The sequence below is a fragment of the Protopterus annectens genome, chromosome 8.part0, assembly GCF_019279795.1.
Source record: "Protopterus annectens isolate FY-2018-M chromosome 8.part0, PAN1.0, whole genome shotgun sequence".
Lineage (NCBI taxonomy): Eukaryota > Metazoa > Chordata > Ceratodontiformes > Protopteridae > Protopterus > Protopterus annectens.
Window position 1 is genome coordinate 548584772 of NC_056741.1, and position 24649 is coordinate 548609420.

At 37.6% G+C, this 24649-nt stretch overlaps 1 protein-coding gene across 1 annotated transcript in view; it reads right to left on the bottom strand.

Annotated features, from left to right (window-relative positions):
- The window catches only part of LOC122808922 (thrombospondin type-1 domain-containing protein 4-like), a 2399573-nt gene that overhangs the window by 723285 nt on the left and 1651639 nt on the right, over positions 1 to 24649 (bottom strand). The window contains exon 8 of the mRNA XM_044080057.1: positions 4995 to 5199. Within this exon, the coding sequence (XP_043935992.1) occupies positions 4995 to 5199 (205 nt within the window). The remainder of the gene's footprint in view (positions 1 to 4994; positions 5200 to 24649) is intronic.

Here is a 24649-nt window from a genome sequence, read left to right on the forward strand (position 1 = left end):
GAAACATCTGCATTCCCTGATAAAGTAATAAGGTTAGTTACGAGGATAGATGCAAAAATGAAAGTGGGACGTGCCTTTCTGATAAGTTGTGTTTGAACAAAGGAACCAGACAAGGGTGTCCTCTTTCCCCTTTGTTATTTGTTTTACATTTAGAGGCATTGACAAAGAAAACAAGGGAATCAAAGTCAAATTATAATGATATAATTGGTATGGTAATCAAGAAAAGTTGGCTTTTACCTGCCGATGTTATTATTTTGCACGTGATAAATCCAGAAAAGGACACCTCGGCATTGTGGAACATTTTGAGACAATTTTAAGTCTTTTGGGGATATGAAATTAATGAAGATAAAATAAAGGCTATAGCTGTAAATTACGCACCCACTCATTACTTACTTCAGCAATACCATATTTATGAGGATATGACAATATGAAGTATTTAGGCATATGCATTAAAAAGGCTTTTGTTATGGCAGCTACAGAATATGAAGGAAGAGACTAAACAAAAGATAACCTAAAAACTAAGAAACTGGAAGCTCTTGTTTAAGGATATGGATACTACACAAGCAGTGAAAATCTTTTAGTCCTTTTAGTTTTGTATACAGTTAAGACATATTTTTATCAACCAGAGGAGAAGTTGTGGGCAATAATTAATAAAGAGTTGAAGCAAATTATCTGGGAAGGAAAGAGGGCAAGAGTTAAGTGGGATTACTTCATTTGAATAAACATTTTAGATCCACACTGCTAAGGGTCTTGTACATACACAAGCAGAAGTTCATAATTCAAAGTGGAAAGGCAGGAGGGAGTTCCAGAAGTAAAGAAAGAGTGTGATTTTGGATGCAGAACATTGAGAAGAATAATAGCCACCATTCATAAAGTTGCAGAAAGTATTATAAGAACTAAGCCAACCTGGGAATGAAGAAAGGAGATTTTGTTAATAGGGATGACCTCAAGTAAGGGTACAGAAAATAGACAAAAGGGGGCTAGGACTGACTGAGAAAACTGGCAAAGGAACCAAGAAACTGGGAGCAAATAACTAGAGTGGGAAAGGTAATAGAGTGGGATGAGACCAAGAAGAAGTTTAGATTGCAGGTTAGAGACTTCCCTCCCTATCAGGAATTGATTTCAGAGTATATATAAACAAAAAGGGATAGGGAAGTCCTAAGTGAAGACCTGCTCTGGCAGAGTTTTTAGTTGAATCTAGAAGACAGGCTGTTATTAAAAAGGGGATAATTAGAAGGGCATATAAAACACTGCATGATAAATATCCAAATCAATCAGAGGAGGTTAGAAAAGATTGGGAAGATAGACTGAAAAAAAAACTATTTACAAAGGAACAATGGCAGGACATACATATGGCTCCCAAGTATGCAACAAAATTCAGAAGGTTTAGGATTTTTGTCTGGAAGTGTTTGAACTAGTATTTTTATACTCTAATTAGATTTCAAGTAATTTTCCTCAGGTAAATAACAAACGCTGGAGGTATGATGGGGAAGAAATTATTCTTCTGAGCTGGTGCCAGAGGATCTGAATTACCTAAATACAGTAAGGCATTATTAAGTTTAATAGTGCTGGCAATCAAAATCTAAACCAACTGTATATGAAGTATTGTACAATATAAAAGAGATGAATGAACTGAAAGAGGGATCTTTAGAAAAGGAAAAAGCAAACCACATAAAAATAAAGGGAATTTGTGGGAACAATACACACACAATGTTCAGTAGAAAGACTGAGGTTTAAGGGACAGCAGGAATTGAGTAATTTGTGTAATGCTGGACTGAAGATTAGTTGTTAAAAGAAAATGCAATGCATAATGTGTGTAAATGGAAAATGTTAATTTTGTTTGTCTTCTTTTCTATTAATGTATGTGTGCCTGTATCTTAAGTAACAAAAGTATTTAAAAAAGATTAATTATGAATGTCAGCTATTACATCGATACATTAAGCTAAAAATATCTTCAATGGCACATATGACAAAAACCAAATGAAAGAAAATGGAACCGACAATGGGTACTGGAGGACTGAAACCACCACAAGAACAAATTTGACCTAGGTTTCGTCTTTATTTAGACTTCTTCAGAACAAAATGTTAAAAGGTGGTTACGCACCAGCATTTATACAGCATAAGATGACAATCATTGATCAATTAGTCAATTAAAAACTTAAAAGGCAAAAAACATTTCACCATGCTTAAAGCAACCTGAGCACACACTCACATAAACAAATCACTTATAATATGGTGAACATACTGCATTAGTGATAGTAAAAAATTCATAAATACGGTGTCACAAAATCAAATAAAATGTTATAATGAAAATGAACACCTAGCATCACACCATGTAATATGTAATGTTAAAAAAATACAATTATACATGACAAGTGAAATTATCAACAAGTCACCCAAGAATGTGTTTCAGTTTTAAAATTGGGGCTATACTAATATGATCATTAATACCAGGAAAGACAGTTGCATTCAACCTAAGTTGCCACCTTACTTCACTAATATCTAAATGCAAATCTAAAATCCAACCCTGTACATCCTTAATTATATTTTGCAATATACAAAACTTGAAATGATGTCCATTGTGCGTTTCAATGTGCCTGTAAAGGGCGTTAGTGCTTTTCCTTAGCCTTATATCTGAGAGGTGCTCATTAATCCTCTCTTTAAAGGCTCTACTAGTTTTTCCGACATAAAACGCTGGACACTGTACACACTGTGCCATGTACACCACATTTTTTGTATGACAGTCAAAATGCCCATATAATCTAATAGGCACACCTACCACTTGTAAATTGGAACCTGTTACTAAGATGTGATGACACATACTACATCTCCCACATTTAAAATTCCCAACGGGCCTACCAGTCACAATGGAAACATTATCACCCTTCTCTAATAGCTGTTTCAACGACCTAGCCTTCCTAAAAACACATTTGGGATAAGTACCAAGCTTGTCCCATACCAAACAATCTAACCTGAGAAACCTCCAATTGTTGTATATAATGTCCCTAATATTGGGAGCATCATAAGAATAAGTGGTGATAAAATAAAGGTTGTGTTCGGAAAAATGACTACTGGTGTTATCGGTCACAGGTAGAGTATGGCCATCATTATCCACATTAACAATTTGATTAATTGTGTCCTGGTCCACTCTTGTAAGTTCTGTACTTGTTCTACCTCTAATTAATGGCCAATACACTCCTTCGTCCCTCTTCCGTTTAACTTCCTCCAATACAGCTAGACACATACCTTCAGGATATCCTCTCCTAAGGAACATGCTCATTATAAACTTCACTTCCTTCAAAAAATCTAAGTTATCACTAACCATCCTGGCAGCCCTGACCATCTGACCTTTAATAATTGCTCTTTTCTGGTGGTCAGGGTGCCAACTAGAATAACAGAGGTAAGAATTTGAGAAAGTGGCTTTTCTATAGATGTTAGTGGACAAATAATAATTTAAAGGGTCTATTTTTAACTTTACATCTAAATAAGAAATCTCCTGTTTACTTATAGAGTGAGTGAACTTCAAAAAATGCACCGTACTATTAATGTATTCCATGAAGGCATTCAAATCATCTTCGCTACCTTCCCATACTATAAACAAATCATCTAAATATCGGGTGTAGTGTCTAATTTTAGATCTAAAGCCACTGTGTAAAACATATTCCTGTTCCCAGTAGGACATAACATAATTTGCATAGATGGGGGCACAAGCTGCCCCCATAGCTACACCCGTGATTTGCTTAAAGTAATAACCTTCAAAGAAAATATAATTATGTTAAGTTGGTTTAAACTGCTTTCCTCATAGGTCTCCCCACTTAACATTATTAACATGTGATTAATGTAATAATTTCTATTGATGACCACTAAGCCACTGCCCTTATCGGGCTTCATGAATCTAATGGACCTGTCCCTAACCAAATCATCCAACAAGCTCCGTTCATCCCTAGATAGGTTGTTTTTACTGTTAAACGCATGAAAACTATTCAAAGATTTACTTTTGTTAAGGTAGTCTCTTATTTCCACCTCGCAGATTTTTTCAAATAAACCAACTATAGTGTTTGAAGGTGGTATAAACTTACTAGGTTTTTTTAAAATTTCACTCCGTCCTTGAAATTCGTCTTGAAACATCAACTTTAGGTTCATTTTCCTTGTCAATAGTTTTAGATCAATAAGAATGTCAGATAAATTACCCCTGACTAGGGGCACAAAGGTAAACCCCTTTGATAGTAATTCCACATGTCTTGTATTAATAACCCTACTGGAAAAATTGTATACTTTGTAATCACCATGTGTATTACATACTACCAGAGGGTTACTAAGATGTTCGCCATTACATATCCCTACTTGATTGTTAATGATGGAAATCAACTGCTCAATACTAACACTAATGTCCCCATCACTGTTGTCAATCAAAACATCATGAATCTGTCCAGAAGTTACATGTTCATTGTTGTCATTCACTAAACTTTCAGGCACCGTATAAGTACTAATATCTGCACTTAATTCAATCAAACCACAATCAGTAATAAACTCCCCAGAACCCATACTATCACCCAGTATTGCCACTTCAGGTGAATTAACATTCACATCATTGTCAACTGAAAAAAACAATGGCAAATTATTTGTACCAACAGCATCCCCAATGTCAACTGTAACGTTAGTTTCCATAGTGACATTTAGTTCTAAAACATCATGGCCAAGGCTAAATAAATCAACATTCTCACAATTGCAAAGTTCAGCATCTACGTGCCTGATATGTTCACTTGTGCATTCACTATTTAGTTCTTTCTATTAATGTATGTGTGCCTGTATCTTAAGTAACAAAAGTATTTAAAAAAGATTAATTATGAATGTCAGCTATTACATCGCTATATTAAGCTAAAAATATCTTCAATGACACATATGACAAAAACTCACCATGAGAAAACTGTTCTCACAACAGAATACTAGACCAATAATTCAAAATGAAAAGTATCTTAGCAAATGACACTTACCAAGGTAATTTGGGCTTGCAGTCTTTTCTGTGATGTTGATTTTTGTAGCCCCCTTAGGAATTTCAATTATTCTGTGGTACCCGATAGGCACAGAAGCATCGTCAAATATCCCGGAGACAAACTTACAAGAAGAACTGTCACCACCACATATGCCACACTTATCGTCAGTCTTATTGGATCCCAGGATACCATCACAACCAGGGGTCTGGTGAGAGAAGAGAGAAAATGAGAGACTGAGTGAGGAACTGCAACAGCTGGGGGGTGTGGGATGGGGGATGAGAGATAACATCTGAAAAAGCAAATGTGCAGAACAAACCACTACAGCTAGCCAACAACTCACAGATTTGTGCAGCTGTGCTATCACTCTGGGCTATCTGTTAACAGCAAATACCTGCCAGCCAATTAAAAACAGCATCAGGACAAAGGCAGTTCCTTTTCAACCAACCAACTTCAAAATGTAATTATGATAACACTCAGGACAGTAAGCATATGGAATCCAGGGAAGAAACTTATCAGGGCTGCACAGAATAGCAAGTGTTGACAGTCCTGTGCCAAAAATTCTAGTTAATTTATTCTAAAAATACATTTTCATTACTTACATCATCTAGTATTCTATGTTCCAGTCTATAAACTTTAGAACATACTACAAAAAGCCTCTGAACAAACAACTAAGATTCCAGAAAAAGGCCAGAACCACAAGTAAAACCTGGGGGAGGGATAATCAGCTAGAAATTCTAAAAAGGTGAATATAAATTATTCTGTGACTGACAGTGAGACAACAGCACAGGCTTCTTCAAAGCAGCCCTAATCATTTCAGAAGTGGCACAAAATTTGGCTCCTTTATTAAAACACCTCCAGTGGACAGCTACAATTCAAAGTTTACTATTTCCAGACTAGATCTAAGCACTTTTTCATGTCATGCACAGATGTATCATCATGTGATATATTTCATTACTCAGTTCCATAAAACATCCGCATTGAGAAGGGCTATCTAAAAAGCCCTTCTGTCTAGTTCCACAAGTGGTTCCAGAAGTCGGAAACAGCTGTAAAATATACCTTTGCTTGGTAACATAAAGCAGCATCAATGAGAAGTAACATTTCTCAATGTCCCTGTTCTCAGTAAGACAAAACAGCTCCAGTGAGATTAAACATCTGCAGAATTCACATCTACTTAGTCACACAAACACGTCCTGAAGACTAGGAACATCTTCAGAATGGCCTTGTAGCTAGTCTCATTGAGAGAGACAACATCTACAGAATGCACCTGTGCCCAGTCCTTAAAACAGTCTAAATAAGTGGGAATATCCACAGAATGCAACTGTACTTGGTCCTTTAAAGCAGTCCCAATATAAGACACATTGCAGAATGCACTTGCAGCCAGTTCCATAAAGTAGTCCTGTAGAATGCACTTACAACCAGTACCATAAAACCGCTACAATGCGAGGAAACATCTGCAGAATTCACCTGTGGTTAGTCCTACAAACTACTCCTGATGAAAAAGAACATCTGCAGAATACATCTGTACTCAGTCTCATACAGAAGTCCTGACAGGAGGGAACAACTGTAGAATGCACTTGCAACCAGTTCCATTCACAGAGAATATTTACAAAATGCACCTGTAACTGATCTCATAAGGAAAATTCCCATGAGGGACAACATTTGCTGACACCACAAGTGCATGATCCCAAAAAAATCAGTCTTGCCATGGGAAAACATCTTCAGAATGCACAGGTAACAGGTCCCATAAAGCAGTTCCACTGAATGGTATTGTGCAGAATGCATCTGTAACTAGTGCCATTAAGTAGTCCCTGTAAGGGACCAAAAGATGAATAATGCAACTGTGCATGGTTTTTAATGTACTTCCAAAGTCAGACAGCATCCACAGAATACAAACCTCAGTTCCATAAACCATTCACAGTGACAGGGAAATCAGTAAATTGTACCTGTACCGAATCCCATAAATCAATTCCAGTGAGAGGTCAAATATGCAGAATGCATGTGTGTACCTAGTTTCATAAATGCATCATGGTAAGGGGCAACATCTGCAGAATTTACTGCTACCTGGCCCATGAAGCAGATGTAGGGAAAGGAAACATCTGCAGAATGTATCTGTACCTGATAGCATAAAGCAGTCCTGATGAAAAGGAACATCTGTCGAATCCACCTGTACCTGGTTCCATACAATAGCCTCAATGACAGGCAACATCTGCAGAATGCACCTGTACCTGGTCCCATAAAGTAGTCCCGACGAAAGGGAACAGCTGAAGAATGCATCTGTACCCACTCCTACAAAACAGCCATACTAATAATCACTATTAGAAAAATACACCAGCCTCCAGTCCCACACAGTAGTCCTGATGTGTGGGAACATTTACAGAATGCGACTGCACCAATGAAATGGAACATCTGCCAAATGCCCCTGAACCTGGCCTATAAAACAGCCACAGTTACAAGCACCATCAGCAAACTACACCTCCATTAACAGAGTCTTAAAAGGCTTCATTTTACTACCACGACAGTGACAGCTCTCTAAGTACACATTTTAAGAAAAGACGTCAAATCAAATACAAATGTGATATTGTAAGTGCATACTTATGGAAGTCTTGGAATGAATGTAAGGAAGGGAAGAGGCAAAATAATTTCTAAGGTACTTCAAAAAATCTACAGTACGTTACAAGCATAAGTACTCTCTATATCAGCTGTTCTTTGAGAGGGCCTTCTGCAGTCTGTTTAAACCTTTGAAACTTTTTCCCCCAATTGCTTACTCAACTCAAATTTATACTAATACTGATCAGCTGGAAGGGCACACTTTTTTTGGTTCACACCAGTGTCTCGTTGCATGGGTTAAGAAGTATATATTCCCCAAAATTCCCAAGTTCAAACCACCCCTGCAGCCAGGTATCAAACGGAATGGAAGCACATTAGAATAATGTAATACACATATTTTGGAATTTACATAGTAGCCAAACCACCAGGAGCTATAAGTAGATCTGTAACATTAGATGTTCAAATTACTCACTGCCCCGTGGCATTTTTGGTTATCTGCCAAGATAATCCAGAACTGGCCAGCTTTCAAAAGCTCAGACTCCCTACACTCTTCCTATGACAGCTGACTGGCTGAGCACATTCTCAGAGGGATACTTTCAGCTGTTACAGAAGTGAGTGTTTACACTTTTTCGCTTCCACAAAGAAGGAAAGGAAAATACCTGAAGCCAGCATCATCTAGAAAAAGTACATTTTTAGCCAATCACAATACCATATAAAAAAACAAATGTAACCTCTTTGATTTGGTTGTTGTTGGAAACCAGCTGAACTACAGCTGAACTACGCACAATCTGGGGAAGGTGGGTGACTGCTGCAACTGACGTGATGAGGAATTCAAACACCTGCTGTTACAGGTAAATAGGACTTAAGCGATTCTACTATGCTCATCATTCCCACTTCGGCAGTGGCATTTTGGGTAGATTCCCAAAGCTTTAATATAAAATGTACAAAAACCAATACAAACTCTTGAAATGCCTTTTTGGCCGAGGCACTGGAGCTTGTATTGGTTTTTGCACATTTTATATTAAAGTTTAGGTCTCTTTCACTGGCCTTGGTCGTTATTTTATACCTTTCTGCCTGTGTCGTTTTGTGAGATTTTCAAAGCTTACCCTACTTAGGAGGTGGAAGAATAAGGATCCAGAAGCTCCTGGAGTATGGTGCGAGCAAAGCTTGCTCTGAACCTTGAAAAAGAATCCAGTTTGCAGTGCTTTGTGAAGGTGTGAACAGAGGACCAGGCTGCTGCCTCTAGAATGCTTCTAGAGTCCACCCCTTTCCAGTATGTCACTGAAGAGAATGAGGCATTAGTTAAGTGATCCTTAACCTTGCCATTAAGAGATTTACTGTGGTGGGAATAACAGAAAACAAAGCACAGGACGACCATCATGCCATAGTTTGCTTACAGACAGAGTGACCTTTCTTAGCCTCTGTATAGGAGACAAACAGCTGTTCAGCATCCATAAAGGGCTTTGTTCTATCAAGATAGTACCTGAGCTGCATGTGCTCATCCAAGTTATGTAGAATTTTTTCTCCCTTGTTTTTTAGATTGGGATAGCACACTGACAGATAGATGGCTTGATTCAAGGTACATTCAGAAACAACTTTAGGCATGAATGATGGATCAGGGCATAACACAACCTTGCCCTTTGTGATAAAAAGGAAGAGTTGACCCACCATGAGAGCTCAGAGATTTGCCTTGCAGATGTCAGGGCAATGATTAAAAATGAACCATGAATCAGCCTGACAGTCAGGTTCAAAAGAAGGTAAGGTCAACTTTTCAAGAACAAAGTTGAGGTCCTCAGGAGGGGGTCTCATGTGCAACACTCCTTTTATATACTGTTTAACCAAAAAAAAAAAAAAAAGAGATGGGGGGTGTCCATTGGCACACAAGCTAAAATGGGCACAAGATGCACTCTGATAAAAAAGCATATGACAAAACCTTCTCTAAGTAGCTCATACAAATATTTCAAAACTAGAGGGGTCAAAACCCTTTTGGGACCTCTCTTATTGGCTAGACATCATCTAGAAAACCTCTTCCCCCTGTAAATGTATGACTTTCTAGTTGCAGGGTTTCTTGATTCTTTAAATACCTGCTGCACATCTTCATGGAAAAGGTGCCTAAATGGTAACAAAATAGGATCATCCAGGCTGTCTTCTGTAATTGTTCTAAGTTGGGGTGTACCATCTGCCCCTAATGCTGTGCGAGCAGAACCAGTCTGTGAAGAAGCTTGTGATAATTGCCCTTGGCCAATTCCATTAAAGGGGAGAACCAATTTTGCCTGGGCCAAAAGAAGGTTACCATAATGATCTTTGGTGATTCTTTCTGAATCTTTAGAAGTATGTTGGGAATCATTGGAAAGGGTAGAAATGCATACAGGAACATTCCTGACCACAGGAATGATACAGCATCAGTCTTCCAAGCATGGTTGCAAGGATGTCTCGGACAGCTGTCTGTTCTGAAAGGAGGTGAACAAATCTACTTGAGTTGTTCCCCTATCTGGATCAAGTCCTACAAGATTTCTACATGGAGCTTCCACTTGTAAGGGTCTGTCCAGGATTTGCTTAGTATGTCTGACACGTTTTGCTCTGACTGAATGTAAAAGTCCTGAAGAGTCAGAGTATCTTGTAGAGCCAGATCCCAGGCCATCACTGCCAACCAGCAAAAAGGATATGATCTTGTAGCCCCCTTGCTTGTTCAAGTACTACATTATGATAGTGTTGTCTGTAACCACTACAAGAAGACCTGGAGACCATAAGTGGTGAGCAACTTTAAGGCACGAATCACTGCCAACAACTATTTTATGTTTATGTGCTTTGGCATGTTCTGAGGACCCCATAAGCCTTGCATTTGGACTTTCATGGACACTGCGCAGCACATAAAATCTGAAGAGTCCATCTGGACAGATTGGATTGGGATCAGAAGAGATAAAAATGCATCCTAGATTCAGAAAGTTTTGAACCCTCCATCATTGCAGTTCCTGTTTCACAAATCTCAGTACCAGAACATAGAAATCCTATAAAAAATTCAACTGAAAGAGGAACATAAAACAAAGGAGAAAATAGAACAACTTGAGAAAGAATTGATAAATAACCTTAATAATCAAACGGAAATGGACCTCCTAAAACTACAGAGAGACCTATATATGTTCCAGAACAGAAATGTATCTTTTTATGAGACAAGACAGTTGTCTAATTACACAGAAGAAGCCCAAATTCCTTCCAGAGCATTGGCTAGAATTATCGCTCAACAAAAATCCACCTCAATTATAGCAGAAGTAAATTACCAAGGGAAAAACTATACAAGAAATGAGGAAATTATCAAAGTATTTGAACAAATATATGCTCAAACATATGGAGAACAAACTCTACAAGCCTCGAAGGAGGATAGGGATCTTTTTCTTCAAAAACTAAAATTCCTTAAACTAGATTTAGATCAACAAAAAAACCTAACGGAGCCCATTTCCATTAACAAGATAACCACAACAATTAAAACCACACAAGGCCCCAGGACATGATGGTCTTACCTCAGAATTTTATAAATCCTTCAGTCCACTAGTTGCCATACCATGTGCTGAACTATATAATAAATAATAACATACGTAATATTCACTTTAACGCCTCTAAAACTATTTTTATATTAAAAGACCAAGTCGACCCTAAAAATCCAGATAGCTATAGACCCATCTTTCTTCTAACTATAGACACCAAGATCCTGACCTCAATACTTGCAAACAGAGTTAAAAATCTGATAGAGAAAATCATCTCTACAGAACAATCTGGGTTTACACCACGTAGACAAACCAGTGACAACACGCTAACATTAGAAGCGTTAATATCCTTTGCAACTCAGAGAAATACCAACATCTTCATAATGAAGTAGATGCCCACAAGGCTTTTGATAGGGTCAATCTTGAATTCTTGCTGCAAACGTTATCACACTTTGACATACCTAAAAATTTTATACAGATCATTCAAATTCTCTATAGTAATCCATATACATCCCTATATATAAACAAAACATGGTCAAACAGAATTTTGATAAAAAATGGAACAAGACAAGGCTGCCCGTTATCACCCTTTCTTTTCAACCTATTCCTAGAACCCCTATTCCTATATAGTAAACAAAATACATATCATAATTCCCCCCTCAATACATAACTTCAAAGTTTATCTTTCAGCATTTGCAGACAATTTAAACATATACTTTACTACACCAAGCTCAGACATGACCAAATTAATAAACAAAATTGAACAATTCTCATACATGTCTAACTACAAAGTAAACCTTAATAAAACTAATATATTCCCCTTAAGGCCACCTACACTCATCTCCCTAATACCTCTCTTAGACAAAATAAAAATAAAAGAAGAAACCAAATATCTGGGGATTACTTTCTTTCAGAATAACAAGGAATTCTACCAACATAACGTAACTAAATGACAAAACATAACACAAGATTGTACAAGATGGAATAACCTTAAGCTACCGTTTTTGTCTAAAGTATCAATAATTAAAATGAACATACTATCTAGATTAATATATTTATGACATCTCAGATAACTATACATAGTAAATTCTTCAAACAAATTCATACCTTTCTAGCAAAATTTGTATGGGAACCTAAAAAGACCAGAGTCTCCTATCAAAATCAAACACTTCCCAAGAACACAGGGGGTCTGAACTTGCCAGATTTCAAAACCTACTACTCTATTATCAACACTAATAGAATACTGAGAATAGCAGAGTATGACCCTCGGCAAAAATTGGTTCACCGGCCTGGGTAACAATATACTATAGGTATATAAAAACACTAGACATCAATCCCAAACTGCTTCCCTTCATAAATAAAAAAGATTTACAAGCCTATAACATAACAGAGCTGCTAAAACATTCTATAAATACAACACAAAAACTTTTTCACTCCTTAAACCTTGGACAAGCTATGTTAATACCACAACCCCTCCATAAAAATCCTAACTTAAAAATAAATAACAAGATGCTAAACCTAGACTCCTTCCCTCGGTTAAAGCATAAGATAATCCAAGATATCTACCCATTCCTCAATAGCACAATTCATGAATTAAGAAGTAATCTAAACTTACCTAAAGTATATATAATAATTTTAAAGATAAATCAAAGAGGTATGTTCCAGTTACCTCCAAAACCTTACCATTCTCGAAAGTGACATCAAAAACTGTACCCTACTTTGGAAGACTATGTTAATGTCAAGGAAAACAATAACAAACTCATACACAATGATAGGGGAAATCAAATTCCAGAAAGACCTTCTCTTCTCTAATTATTGGAGAAAATTAAAACCCGATATGGATGACCAGCAAATAGAAAAGGCAACCAACTTAACATTGAAAACTAATCCACTTAAAAAACTCTTACACGCAACTCATGATTAATAATAACGCTTATTTCACCCCAGCAATTCTTCACAAATTTAATGCAACTAAGTCCCCATACTGTCCACACTGTAAAGACCAGATTGTAGACCTAATGCACATATTCTGGAGTTGTAAATGCGTTTTCAAGCTTTGGAATTCCCTTAAGTTACAACTGCAAAAAATGGGGTATAAAGCATCAACACTAACATTGGAATTTACTCTTTTACACATCCTCCCGGCCAACATCTCAGGAAAACAAGCTAACCCACTTATAACGATTTTCTTATTAATGAAGCTATATATAGCTCGCAAATGGTTAGATCCTGTAAGTATCTCTTGGGAGGAATTCAAGAAATCTGCTATTGCTGCCCAAAAGAAATCTGCTATTAAACATCTACTAGCACATAAAATAGTACTGGACAAAAGAAACAAAAATATGAAAGCCCAAGCAATCTGGGAACAGTCCTATAACATCTTATTAGCATAAAGCACCAGGTACACCATATCTTAAATGAACTGGAAGTATTCCCACGAGTACACAGCTTAACTATGGACGAAGTATCATTTTTGTATGTGCTGTTTTTAGACTAACGAAATTAATTGGGAAAGCATCTTTGTATATATTGTAATTAGGTATGTTGTATGACCTACATGTTTCTACTTTATCCACAATGTATAACATGCAAATATGGTCATTTTGTAAATATGGAATGGTTATGGTTTTTGCAAATGTAAAATGAAAATAAAAATTATTGGAAAAAAAAAGAAACTAGAAATCCAAGAGATGAAGGTGCTGGGTCCAACAATTCTTCAAATATCACTAATTTTTTCTCATGTATAGTCTGGCTAGTGGTAGCAGGGAATCACTGATGACATAGGGCCTAGATTTTCGAGGGAACCTTCTGATGAAGCCACATCTAAAAGACAGACAGATGCAAGAAAATGGCCTTATCAGTCAGAACTTTGTCATCTGGCAGGAATGCCATCTTTTTTTACTGTGTTTATCAAACACTCCAAGAAAACAATTCATTGAGAGGGTGTAAGGACGGACATTTGAAGGTTCAATTTGAAGTCCAGGTGGGAAAGGAGGAACGCAACCTTGTCTAAGGACTTCAAGTACCTGTATGCAGAATCTGCACAAAACAGCAAGGCATCTAAATAAGAAAAATTGTGAAGCCTATGGTTTTGCAATAGGCAACCACTGGGGATAGACACTTTGTAAAAAATGTGAGCAATAGGAATATGCTTCTAAGGTGTCTATATTACAATCTCAAAGGTTTAAAACTTCGAATCACTAAAGATCGAACTTTAGTGATCGAAGTCTTAAACCATCGAAACCAAAAAAAAAAAAAAAAAATACTAAATTAAAAAAAAAAAAAACTAAAGAGTGTGTAGGCAAGGGGGCAAGCCCCGCTGCACCCCCACATCCCCCCTACTTAAATATACCAACTCCGAGAACACACTACATTGAAGTAAACAGAAATCTCCCCCTACGGAGGTTTTCCATTTAAACATTCAATGTAGTGCGCTTTCGGTATTCTCATGTCAACAATATCGTATTCGATATTGTTAGGCTTCGAGATTTTAATAAAGACCCACTTCTAAGTCACCATGAGACCTTGAGTCACCATAAAACAGAGTAATGACTGACTGTAAGATGAGCATTTTGAATCCCGGAACTTTTACAAAGGTGTTTACAAAGGGAAATCTAGGACAGGTCTCCCCAGAAGTGCTCATTTTTTGGTACCAAAAAGATTCTGAAGTAAAATTCTTTGCCTTTGTGTATTAAGGCACTGATTCTATGACTCCTGCTTGGTTTACTATCAAAATTTAGAATGTATGTTTGGAAAAACACGGGAATGTTGGCCGATTCCCATGTTTCTGAACGTTATGTGAGTGAGAGTACATATCTGCAGGTTTATATTAGAACATCAAAGTTTCAAAACTTCGAATGTTCTAATATCGATCCCTATTCAGTGAAAGCTGAAAATATCGAAGCAACAGAAAACCAAATTTTTTCCTAGGGAAAGAATTTGGTTGTCCGTTTCTGTTGCTTAGGTATTTTCAGTGTTGTGGTGGAAAGTTACAGGTCAGATTCAGGTAAATGTGCGATTGAGTGCAGGTTAGGTTAGTTAGGATTAGGGTGTGGGTTAGGTATGTGTGCGATTGTGTGGACGTGAGGGTTAGGGCGGGTTAGGTGAGTTAGGGTTAGGGCACGGGTTAGGTATGTGTGCGATTGTGTGGATGTGAGGGTTAGGGCGCGGGTCAGGTAAGTGTGCAATTGTGTGGATGTGAGGGTTAGGGCGGGGTAGGTGAGTTAGGGTTAGGGCGCGGGTGAGGTGCGATAGTGACGGACCTTAGGGTTAGGGTTTGGGTTAAGGTAAGTGGATAGTTAGTGGTGTGTGCATAGTTTAGTGTAGGGTTAGGTGTAAGATTTTAGGTGAATGTGTGTGGATTGCTGTTTGTTTGGTGTGCTTGTGTTGTATGTGTTTTGGAACAGCAGATTTTTTTCCCTAGGAAAAAATTTGCTGTTCTGTATGTTCGATGTTTTCAGCTTTCGCTGAATAGGGGTCGGTATTAGAGCATTCGAAGTTCTGAAACTTCGATGTTCTAATATAGACCCCATATCAGCAAATGCCACTGTGCACAGTAGTGCAATCTCACAGTTGGAATATATAGTTTGCAGGGGGTGTGGGGGGTGCAGAGAGCCTGCCCCCCTACAAAAACGTAAATTGCAATGTAGGAGTTACACTTACCTTTGCTCCTACACGGACTTCACTTTTGAAATTCAAAGAAAATGTCGAAAGTGCTGAATGCATTCACAGACTCAACATTTTCACCTACTTAATATGCAGAAATTTGAAGTTGACTTTCGATCTTAAATATTTCTTTTTTTGCCAACGCCGAGATTTTATTAGTAAACAGTCCTGTTTCTACCATGTAATGGAGCATTGGAGGAAACAGCTTTGCCTAGGTTGAGGAGTGTGGGGGAATTCCCCTGAAAGGGGTAGGATTTTCTATTAACTACTAAGCATATCCTCTCTGAATTTTTCTTAGAACTCATTTGTCTGAGATTATTTGCAGATAGGCTACAGGGTTGAGAGACAGCCTTGCAGAAGGAGGAAGAGAAGGAAAGACGGAAGAGGGGGAGTGTAGGGTTTTTTTGTAACTTAGCACAGTCATCCCTTTGCAGGGGGTTGACTGCTTTTCAGAAAGGAACCGCTTTCATTTCATTTTTAAGAATTATCACCCTACCATTTCCTTTTGGATGCCTAATTTTTGTTTGTTCTCCCCTTGAAGGAAGACGCCTTGTTTGGGAGAAACTTGAGTACATGAAACATTCTAGATACCCCATGCATTAATTTGCCTCTATCCTCCCACTGTTTGAGAATCTTTGTAATGGAGGGCCCAAACACCAATTCAGAACTTAAAGATGCATTCAGAATTTCAGGTTTCAAATCATCAGAGAAGTTCTGATTACATAACCAAGCATACCATCTTAACATAACAGGGGAAGCAGCATTTCTCAAAACTGCATCTGCACATCCTAGCACACCTCTCAAACCAAGTTTTGAAACTGCAGTCAAATTAAAAACAATTTCATTCATATAAGACTTTTGCTGTACAGGTAAGAAGCATCAAAATCATCCAAACTGTATGCACATTGTAAAATACATGTTCAATGACAGCCTTGATAATTTACCATTCTAAAGGCTAAATTACTACAAAGAGATATCCTTTTGCTCTGGAGGTCTAACCATCTTCCCCTGTTTATCAGGCAGCATTGGATTAGAAGAAGCCATGGACTTTTTATTTCAGCAGGCAGCTGGGGAGACCACAGTAAGCAGTCAAAGGAGAAAATAGACCTGTCACATCTGATGAGACCGTACATTTTCTAAGTCTTTTTAGGGACTGCTAGAACAGATACTGGTGTTCTGTAGGCAGCTTTAAAAACATCTTCCATGGCCAGTAATACAGGGGAAATAGCAAAAGAACTGGGCATTTCTTCCTCTGTAAGGTCATGTACCCTGCCTAGCTCTGGGGTAGTTCATGACTGCTCCCAAGCAAAAACATCACTAAATTTAGCAATCATCTGAGGAAAAGTGAAAAAGAAGTTATGTATGAAGGGAGGAGGTAAGTAGTGGCAAGTCTACTTTTGACTACATTGTGAGAAAGTTTTTCTCTCTGTAAAGCATCCCTAGTTTTTGTTATTTTTTTTCTGCAGTTTTGCATACTCGGGTCAAATTTAAGATTATCATCTATTACCATCCATAATTATCCATAATAATTTTATGATAAGTGACTTTAATGGGATTTCAGTAAGGAGGAAATTATATATTGTTTTTTTCATGAGAGACTTTGGGGGTAAACAAAGTAGTGTGCTGTATTTGAGTTGAGCATAAGTTGTGAGTTGGCTGTTAATGCTTCCGGAGTAATTTTGTTGAGATGTGTCAGGCTGTTAGATGTGCATTTGAGTGTGGAGTCATCTACATATTATATTAGGGAGGGCTGTTGTGTGGATGTGTGGAGGCTGTTAGTGAGAATGTTAAAGAGGATGGGACCAAGAATACAGTCTTTTGGTACGAAAGTGGTGACTTGGTATAGATAGAGGGTGGAGTGCCAGATTACTGAATGATACCTAATGGGCATTTGAACCACAGAAAGGTTGGCTGAGGCACACTTAGTGAGGACATCTGAAGTAGTATTTTTACTGTGACAAACTGTGTTGAAGGCTTTAGACAAGTCTATAAATAATGAGACTAGTTTGCCATTATCTCTAGCTTTACTGACAGTATCTATAAAAGTTGGAAGCACAGTGTTAGTACTATGGGGAGGACAAAGCCATGTTGTGTGGGGGACAAAAGTTCTTCCTGCAGGGGATAGTTTAGCAATTGTTTTTGAATAAACTTTCAAGTATTTTGGAGAGGCGGGTCAATAAGACTACTGCTATAGTCTAAAGTTAGTAATGTCTATTGAATTTCCTCCCTTGTGTACAGGGATAATGTGTGATTTTTTTTTCCAGAGAGAAGGAACAGTGGATTCCTGGATTGACTTTCTTATAATGACTGACACAGGCAAGGCAATGCTACTGGCTGCTATTTTAAGCTACTCGCATGGAATGTCATCAGCTGAAGTGGAACATGGTTTGAGTTTAAGACAAGTTTTATATAGGATGTGGGCAAAGATTTAAAAGTGAAAGTGGATGTGGTAATATGTGGCTGTCGGGTAGGGTTGGGATTGAGTGCTAGGGAATCCCTGGTTAGGGGTGTTATAACTATCGATGAAAAAGAGTTGAATTCTACTGCAGTTTTGAATGGAGATTACTGGGCGAGGGGTTAAAATTGAATTTTTGGCTGGGATCATACCTCAACCTGGAAACATCAAAAATCTGGACAAAGACCCATGAAAAATAGGTACAAATCTGTATGCTGAGTAACATAAAATGTGTATATATAACTATGTAACCTGCCCACTCCAATGGAATCGTGGAATACCAACTTTTAAATGCAAACAGAAGAACACACAACCAAAATATGATCATGAAATACACAATAAGCAGAACAATAGTGTTTTATTTATATTAATATTTGAACTTGTGCAAAACTAAAATACAATTTTATTTTATAAAAATAAAATTAACTGCAGCTTTCTTCATTAAGTAACACAAATTTAAACCAAAACAAAACTGTTTATATTACTAACATCAGAACTTGTATAAAATTAAAATGCAATGCTCTTATATAAAAATAAAATAAACTTGTACCCAGTACAGTCATACAATGTGAGTCAGTCCATTTAGAAACATTAAAAAAACAACTAATGACATAAAATAAATATCCATTCCTCACTAATACAAATCAGTCATATGTATCTTTATAGCTCCACGTTACGACTACTGTCTTATTACTTGGTCTTCCCGAATATTCAATAAAAAAACAGGGAAAAAAAAAAAAACTTGGTAAATGTATCATACAATTCCAAACTCTATGTATATAAATGTATATAAATCAAATATTTGTTATATATCAGACTATTGCATTGTAATGTAAGCCATTATTTCATTTTGCCATTAGTACATCAGCTCCGAAAGAAGATTGATTTCATACTTTTATTCCAACAGTTATTCAGAGCTCAATCATAACGACCTTTTCTACTTCTCAGATATGAACCCAATAACAATTGAGGAAGAGAGGGTTATCCTATCCTACTCTACTCCACAGTGTTGTATAAGTCATTTATTATTTATTTATTTACTTTATTTTACATTTGTTAACCGGGAATGTCTGACTGAGTTGAAGTTCTTTTTTAGCAGAGGCCCTGGGAGAAAAGCTCCAGTAAATACATATAGTAATCTATAATCAATGACCAAATATTATGCAACTGGCATTAACATAAGCAGCAACATTACAGCCACAGCAATATTATACAAGAAGTAGTAAATATAAAAACGTTAACATAGGAGAAAAGATTTTTAACAATTTATCTAAACAGGATATAGTACAAGTAAAGTGAAGAGGAAAAGCCTAGATTAAAGAGGTGGAAGTAGAAATTTTCAAGGAGGGTTAGATCATTGGCAGATCCACTTCCTGTTGAAGTATTCTTTTAGAGTTTGTTTAAATTGTTTGGGATGCATGTTTGTTCGGATTTCGATGGGAAGTTTAATCCATTCAATAGAGGGATGGCAGCTGTATAAGTTACATCCAGATTTTGATTTGGGCTTATAGATTTTTAAGAGGTCAAGGGAAGAGCTTCAGAGGTTTCTTGCAGGAGCATAGTGGGAGATGATAGAGTGTAAGGCTGGACAGAAGGATGGCTGGTAAAGTCTTAAGTTTATGGTTTGGAGCTGGGAGAGAAGGAGGAGGTGGGGCAGTTCTAGCCAGTGTAGATATCTTAGAGAGAGACAGTGATGTGATCTATATGGTTGTTGGGTTGCAAATCTAGCTACTTTATGGTATGTAGTCTCAAGTCTTGAAAGCAGAAAGGAGTTTAGGTTAGTAAGGAATTGTGAGCAATATGTTAAGCAGGGAAGAATGTAGGCATGAGTGAGGGCTATGCTGAGTAAGAAATGTGTTATTTCTGTAAAGTACACCTAGTTTAAGGTGTATTTTCCTGATACAATTATTAATATGGAGGTTGAATTTTAGTTGATCATCTATTGTGATGCCAAGGAGTTTTGAGCTAGGTTCAACTGCAACAGAAGTCTTGTTGAGTGACTGGATAGTAAAAGAAGTTTTTATGTGATTGGCTGTTTTAGGGAGGAAGAGTAGTAGTACTGTTTTTTTTTGGGGGGGATTACGGATGAGTTGGTCATTTGAGAGCCATGTTTCTACTGAGTTAAAGGAAGACTGGGTAGCTGTAAAGAGTTCAGAGTGGGAGTTTGCTATTGTTATGACTGTAGAGTCATCAGCGTATTGTATAATAGAGGAGAGAGGGCAGGAGGTATACAGTAGGTTTGTGAAGATATTGAAGAGTAGGGGCCCTAGTATGGATCCTTGAGGGACACCCATATGAACTGAAAGGGGAGTAGATAAAGCAGACTCCCATTTTATAGATTGACACCTGTCTTTAAGGTAGCTTTCAAACCATGCCACTGTTGTGGGGGAGAAGTTAAGGTTAGACAGTTTATTTAGTAGTAGAGAGTGACAGACAGTATCAAAGACTTTTGAGAGATCAAGAAAGAGACAGGAGATTAGTTTTTGGTCATCACTGGCAATGGAAATAGTATTTAGAAAGGATAGAAGTGCAGTACAGGTGCTGTGTTTTGGTCGAAATCCATGTTGTGTAGGAGTACGAAGGTTTTCTTGGGTGAGATGATCCATAACTTGATTATGTATGCATTTTCTAGAACTTTTGACAGAGGAGAGAGGATGGCAATAGGTCTAAAGCTGGAGATTTCATTGCAGTTACCTCCTTTGTGGATAGGTAGGGTACAGAACTGTTTCCAGATGGATGAAACTTTGGATTCAGAAATTGAGCGGTTAATGATTAGAGAGACAGGAAAGGCTAGTGAGTGGGCAGCTATCTGAAGAAAGAAAGATGGGATGTTATTGGCGGAAACTGAGCATGGTTTTAGTTTAGAGAGTAGGATTCAGATGAAAGTTGTGGAGGTGGGCTTGAGGGAGAAGATTTTGGGAGGGGTAGTTGTTGAGGAGGAATCTAGGTTTATGGGGTAAGTTTTTGTAGAGCTATTTGAGTTAAAGAGTTTGGATATAGATTCAACAAAGTAAGCATTGAAGGTATTGGCAGTTTCTACAGGTGTCTTTTCTGGGGTAGGGTTGGGTGAGGTAGGGATTCCAGGGTGAAGTATGTGATTTATAGCATTCCAGAATTTTTCTGGGTCAGATTTTAGTACTGTAGGGGAGTTAAAGTAGAATTCTTTTTTATCTTTGCTGATTAATCTTTTGGCCAGATTTCTTTGTTCTTTATATCTCTGTAGGTCATTAGGGTCTTTTGTATGTAGCCATTTTTTCCAGGACTTATCACTAAACTTCATGAGAGTTTTAGTGCGTTTAGTTAGCCCGGGAGATATTTTAGCTTTTGTCCTAATTTTACGAGGTGGGGCTAGAGAGTTTATTATATCTAGAAGAGTAGTGTTAAAAGTAATGACTGCTTCATCTAGGGGGAGTTGAGTAAGGAAGTCCCAGCATACTCTAGATAAGAGAGCGTTTAATGTTTCAGGATTGAAATTGGAGAGATTGTGTCTAGTGATATATCTGTGTGGTTTAGGGAGATAGTTTGTGTACCTTAGCACCTTTATGGGTGAGTGGTCACTCAGGGAATCAGGAAGAGTTTTAGGATGGTGATTTTTGGAAGGGGTTGAGACAAGTATCCAATCAATGAGGGTATTGGTAGTGTGGGTATTGTTAGAGTGTGTAGGTTTAGTAATTAGCTGAGTAAATCCATATAAATTAATATTATGTGATGATCCTGGGTTATTATATATTTACCTCACTCATACATATACTTAGGTGCATGGAAAGCTTTAATAAAGGTTGCCCACCAGGAGTGCCATACCCTTTTATCAATCTGCACAGGGATTCATTTTGAGCATCTATTTACAAACTGTACAAACTGGCTCTGCCACTGTGGTGGCTGTGCTTCCCAGTAATCAAATAGAAAGCCTAACGAGGCTAAACATACAACTGTTAGTCACATGTATACTACGTATTCAGCTTTACAATGGGGTGGAGTTATACCAAGTAAATAAAACCCTCCTATAAAAATCAAAATAGGAGCATTGCAGTTTCTTAGAGTCAGTGTAAAATAGGGCTGCATCTTTTGTTTTTCAGGACTATATTTCACTTTTGCAGTTATCTCTTTTCTGGAACACCCTGTAAAGGGCTTGGATTTTTCTACAATGGCAATGTCTTAAAGTACATTGTGTGTTGCACACGCTATCCTTCCTTAGCTGAACTCACAACTACCTGTCCTTGGAAACTACGGATTTGACATTCCGCAGTTCTAGCTGGAGTGGTTGGTGGAATGCTCCTTTAACATTTCTTCTGGGACTTCCATTCATTGTGGGACATAAATGGAAAAGTCCCTTGTCTTTTGTCAGTCATCAAGTTTTTTTTATTTTGATGCAGAACATTTGTCATTCTGTGCTTATGGTATTATTATCTTAGTATTTTTGAGTTAATTTGTTCATTTAAATTTTCCTGCCTGGCTACTGGCTGCAGGCTGTTAGGATAACTAGCATGCTAATGCAAAACTAGTACTAATCTTTTAATAACAATGTTGACCTTGTTAGAAACATTTTCTTTTCATTTTAGATTTTATGTGCGTGCTTGAAGCCATATTTCTTCAGCCACTGAAACTGATTTACCTAATATAGTGTTGATTATGGTTTACTTGATGTGATTGCTGAAAAGCTTGCTGAAGCTCAGCATCTCAAACACATTGTCCCACCAGCCCATTTAACTACTAGTAGTAGATAATAGTAATAGAATATAAAGTGAAAGCTGTTTTTTTTTTTGGGGGGGGGGGGGTTGAGGTAAGTGCTCTCACATAACCATGCTCAGACTAACAAGGTTGTTCCAACTCAGAAGAAATGGAAATATATTTTTCTCCTTTCCTGTGAGTCATTGCAACCTCAGATGGTGTATATGATTGCAAGTAAACAGCAAGAAAAATTCCTGTTAAAATTTAGCTCACTTAATGAAGCACCATGGTCTACTGGTTATCAGTAAGAGTACCTGCAATACACCATGGGCAGTATGTTAAAATAAAAACAACTTGTTTAGACTCAGAATTTATCAACATTAGCACACGAATAGTGAACCCATTCTTTTGATCAGCTACTTTTATGCTGGTATGCATTTCAGGTAAAACTGTTAGTTAATGATGACATTTAATAGGTACTTTAGAATATATAATTTTGTACCACATAATGCCCAGGTAGTTTAAAATAAGTCTGTATTCTTTCTTCAGCAGTGGACAAGTCTCAGAAAACTGTGTGCTTATTCAACTTCTATTTCTGCAAGCTGCCCGTGGTGGTCAGCAGTGATATACGGGTTGTATTGAAATAAAGCAAACTTCCAGTTCTAGCTGGACTAGCAAAGGGACATGAAATAGAGAAAAGGATATTAAGTATGTTCTTTTATGTTGAACTTCTTCACAATTGTTGTTGTTGTGTCTTTCGGCTTTTCCCGGTTAGGGGTCGCCACAGCGGAACTTCGGTCCGCTAATGATTGGCAGTTGATTTTTATGTGCTGAGTTGCCAGCCCTAACGCACAAACTTCAACGAAGGTATGCCCATTCACGCATGTCTCCACAGAAGACGCTCTAGCTGAGAATCGAATGGGACAACGTCTTGCTGTGAGGCGACAACGCTACCGCAGCAGCACCACTGCGGATATAACTTCTTCACAATTGTACTTATCAGTATTTCTGCATCAGCTTTTATCAATGTAGTTGCTATTTTTGGCAAGAGTTTTAGTTTTTATTTGATTTTGCCCTTGCAAAGACTGAGAAATTATTGTTGTGATGGACCTACTGAACATCAGAACAATGTTTTTATTAGATAGCTTTCAAAGGAAATGATCTTGAAAAGTTTTGTGGAAAATTATACTAGCCTGCCTATATTATGTAACTTAAAACAGTTGAAGCAAGTTATACTCTTTCAACTTTTTCCATTCTTTGTGGCATTATAACTGAGACTTCAGCAGAGAGTCTTTTAATATTGCATGACTACTGGTAAGGACCGTAGCAATGCAAGGCTTGAGACATTGCCCTGCAGAAAATAAAACGATCCGCATTGCCCTGCAGAAAATATTACGATCCACATTGCCCTGCAGAAAATAAAATGATCCACATTTGCCCTGCATAAAATAAAACGAACCACATTTGCCCTTCATAAAATAAAACGATCCACACTGCCCTGCATAAAATAAAAAGCACCACATTTGCCCTGCATAAAATAAAATTAATCACATTGCCCTGCATAAAATAAAATGAACCACATTACCCTGCACAGTCAGCAGCCTTGGATGTTCTCCCTTGCAGCAGCACAAAGCTCCCAGGCCAGAATACTTTGAATAAATTTGGCACATTCCCCTTAACAGATGATTGCAGCTTGTACAAACCATACATGTTCACTTCCCGGACCTGAAGAAAAAGAACTGCTTGTCCTTACTTGGAGCAGCTGGAAATGCTCGCACGTCATCCCTGGAGCTCAATTCCGACAGGCTGGCAGGCTGTTCACAGAGCTGACAAAGTCG